The sequence below is a fragment of the Syzygium oleosum genome, unplaced genomic scaffold, assembly GCF_021117445.2.
Source record: "Syzygium oleosum isolate NSW1041296 unplaced genomic scaffold, Sole_v2.1 Sole_v2.24, whole genome shotgun sequence".
Lineage (NCBI taxonomy): Eukaryota > Viridiplantae > Streptophyta > Magnoliopsida > Myrtales > Myrtaceae > Syzygium > Syzygium oleosum.
Genome location: NW_026607508.1, coordinates 4,395,543 through 4,399,301, shown reverse-complemented (window position 1 = coordinate 4,399,301; position 3,759 = coordinate 4,395,543). Strand labels below are relative to the sequence as shown.

The 3,759-nt window shown below is 38.3% G+C and overlaps 1 protein-coding gene across 1 annotated transcript; it reads right to left on the bottom strand.

Annotated features, from left to right (window-relative positions):
* Window positions 1-254: 254 nt before the first annotated feature.
* Window positions 255-3,530, bottom strand: LOC115668600 (glycolate oxidase 5-like). Its single transcript, XM_056302681.1, has 4 exons — window positions 3,412-3,530; window positions 2,168-2,214; window positions 1,915-1,992; window positions 255-386 (listed from the first exon to the last, which is right to left on the bottom strand). Exons 1-4 carry the CDS (start codon window positions 3,491-3,493, stop codon window positions 345-347), a joined length of 249 nt encoding a protein of 82 aa, XP_056158656.1. The 5' UTR covers window positions 3,494-3,530; the 3' UTR covers window positions 255-344.
* Window positions 3,531-3,759: the final 229 nt, after the last annotated feature.

Here is a 3,759-nt window from a genome sequence, read left to right as displayed (position 1 = left end):
GCATTGATTGGTTTGGCTTTCGGTCACGTGCAGCTATGCACTTGTGACGCCCCAAAACGTCACGTGTGACACGTGTCCTTTCTAATTATATTCTTTATTCAGTAATAGCATGCAGAAGTTCAATAAAAATTTTCCTCAACAAAATTCCGTACAAGAAAATCGCACGAGTTAAATATGGATATTATCCTTATTTATATTAAATACCAGTTTTAGAACTTTGGCAATCAATCAAGCAAAATATAAAATACACAAGTCCTGGGAAGAGGGTCGGGTCAATTAGCGCCACTACTCCCACATTAATCCAAAAGCAAACCATCATCCAATTCAGGGGTTGATGGTCTCAGTCATAATCCGTCCCCTTCGTTGTCATGTCCAGGGGAAACATTCTATAAAAAGAAAATTAAAGGAATGAGTTGAAGCCCAGTAAATGAAATCTCTAGTTTTAAGTTAGGAAAATCATCTTACCACTTCACCTAGTACAAAGAACACACATGTATAACAACTAGTAAGTATGCTGAAAATATGAATAAGTGCTACACCTTTCCCATCTGGATATGCCACAATAATCCAATCACCTCACAATATTTCAATTTAGACACAAGCATATAGCATAACATATTACACTCATATTTATACGTCAAGTTCATTACTTCTCCTCTCGAAGTCTCCTAGGACATCCCGACACATGGGGCCTCTCGTACCACACAGTGGAGCATCCTGTACCATACAGTAGGGCATCTCGAAACTTCGGAAGCATCCCGACACACGAGGCATCCTGTACCACACAGCCGGCCATTCTGAAACTTGGGGCATCGTCACCTTTTGATTTATGGGTGATGGAATTATATTATTCTCGTACAAACCACGACAATAAGTATTTACATGCATTTCATACGCATACCCACCTTCTTGCTCCATCACTTATTCCCCAAGAAATGCGATCTTAGTCAAACAAACTAGTATGAAGCAATATGTAATAAAAGTCATTAGTTGAATATATTCAGAACCTAGGAATATTTCAAAAGTGGTTATAAGTAAGCCAATCACTATATTCAAGGATTAAATTTGGACTGAAATCTAAACTTGAATCTAGACAAGTGATGGGTACTTCTGAGTCTGGACAAATATACGAATATATTCAAAGTCTGAATAAATAACTGAGTATATTCTGAAGACAAAGTGAATACTTTCGAATCTGTGGAGGCAAAGCAAATCTGCAGAAGAATGCATCAGAACGGGAAGACTGATAACTCAGTAAGGCCCGCCAAAAAATTGATGACTGCAAAAGGCAGCCAGAGTATCCTACTCAATCATTCCTACAATCCATGTAGGCGCCGCTTTCTTTTAGGGTGGGTTATTTAATGAGTTCTCATCTATTCTTGATGTCGGCTTCCCTTCGGCCAGCCCTTGGTGTGTCCACGGTGAGGACAATTGCTTTAAAATCAGCTTTTTCAGCTCTCCTCACAAATTGTTCAACGACATTTCTGTCTTTTAATATCTAAATACATTTGGCAGTGCATCATCATAATTCCATTGATAAACATGGTTTCTCAAAGATATAATGAGAAAAGTTGCGCTCTCAAGATGTCGACAGATTTTCCGGGGCAAAACATTTTGAATCTGAAAAGTTCACGTATTATGACAATGCCGGCAAGAAATTGAACATTCTGAGCACATAATGACCAAGAAGGAAAGAGACAACAGTTTCCGCAAGCACATGACGAGCGGGAGCAGCATGAATAAAAACATATTACCTTCTAGATTAGGTTGTGCCTGGAGTAGGCAAATCATGTTTACACTTTACACCAATATAAATGACAAAGGCATTCAATAAAACTAAAAAACTGGCCAGCAGCAAAAAATAACAGACAAACAGCGCAAGATAAAGTGTGAAATTTCATCTGTTAAACTCACGTGAAGCTGGAAGAAGCGAATTCCAGGTCCTGTTGAGGCAACCCTCTCCACACTTGATGTAGCCCATGAGGATTGAGTCTGTAATGACAATCAATGAAAAAGGGAGGCGTATATACATGGCACTGACTGTTGAAAGAATGACTCCTTAAGGGGGAGTACAGATGGCACATTACCTTCATTGTCCCGACAGATAGCAACGCAATCAACAAAATTACAAAACATGAAAGTGGGTGAAGAAGCAAATTAAAAGTACCATAACCGTGTCTTCTACTGATGCCGCTCTAGCTGTTGCAAATTCTCCTGCAGAAAAGAAGCACACCGATTAAATAATTGCAGTTGTTAGTCATGAAAATGCCAAGATTAGGAAAACTGATTCGATAATCCATAAGTTCAAATTTCATTGAGCTAGTAGAAATCCCGCAGTAGTTTCTTCCATTTTTTTTTCTTGTTCATGTACCGTCATACATGCACAAGGTTGTCAAAGATGTTCAGGCAGACATTTCAGAAGAAAAGATTATCGTTTCCTAATGAACCAACAGTCTTCGCATCCATGTCAGGGTTTACCACTCATATTATCCTGTCTTGAAGGAAAGCGTAAGAAATTATCATTTTTAACCGCTATTCTGGGCAAAATTTAACTGTATCTCCTCACTTTCTGCCATGTGTTCTACCAGTCAGTCAGAAACAGGCATCTAAATTTCTACCTTTCGACGGATCGGTAATCACAGGGTGTACCATATTTTCCTCGTAATGAGTGAGAGGATGACAAGGAATCACGCTATTCAAAAACTGATGCAAGCGAAACCATGTAGGGAAATTTCACCATGTCAGAAATATCTTTTCCAACTTCCATGGGTTCCAAGATGAACTACACTGAAGCAGTTGCTACTTATTATCGTAATTAGTTAAGGGAATACTAAAAGTACCTTGTTATGTAGGTAATGGGAATTAGTCATGTGAAAATGAATACAAATTGCAAACAGCAGTTCATCATGTTATATGTGAAATCTTAATTACAAACTACAATTGTGGTATTATGCATCATCCACATACACTAGCGTAAAGTAGCCATTTGGAAGTTAAACACGAGCTCAGAATTGTAAGATACAATACAACAAATAGATAATTAATCTAAGATCATTATTAAATTTTAGTCGTCTACATTCTGTCATCAATTCTACTGGTGCACTCGTATAGATGAACACACATTTAAATGCATGCATATGCAGATTTGTTTAGATATATTTTTAGTGCGATACATCCACCAAGTCTCTTCGAGTTGAAGGTGGGATCTATGGAGACAGTGGCCGTAAGATCGTGTAAATACATAAATGTGTGTGCATCCCAACATAACTTTCATTATCAAGCCCTAGAAGAGTGACAGATGCATGTATGTACATATGCAGAGCACCCACAAAAAAAAATTAATGTATTGACATGGTAAGCATCAATCTCCTCAGGAAGAAGAAAGGAGCTAATGCAAGCATGGCTCCTTACCATCAGGATGAGCCATCTTTTGCGTTGCTATGGGAGCGATCATGATAGGCATTGAGATTTTGAAGCCCAAAGCTGTTGTCATCAAATCTATATGGCTCACATCTACAAGAATCCGAGGCCGAAGCCTATATAGTTAAACACCAGTCAAGATAAAAAGAATGTCAGTATTTGTCTCAGGGTCTCATAGATGACAAGAGCCCATGAAACCAATAATATCGCATGGATACTAGTTCATCAAATTTTGAATGGACACAAAACAAAGAAATCAGGAATGACGTGGGTTCAAATAAACCCAATAGTGAGAGATTTGCTTCCAAAATCTTTGAAAACGCATGTTGGTTTTCCTTG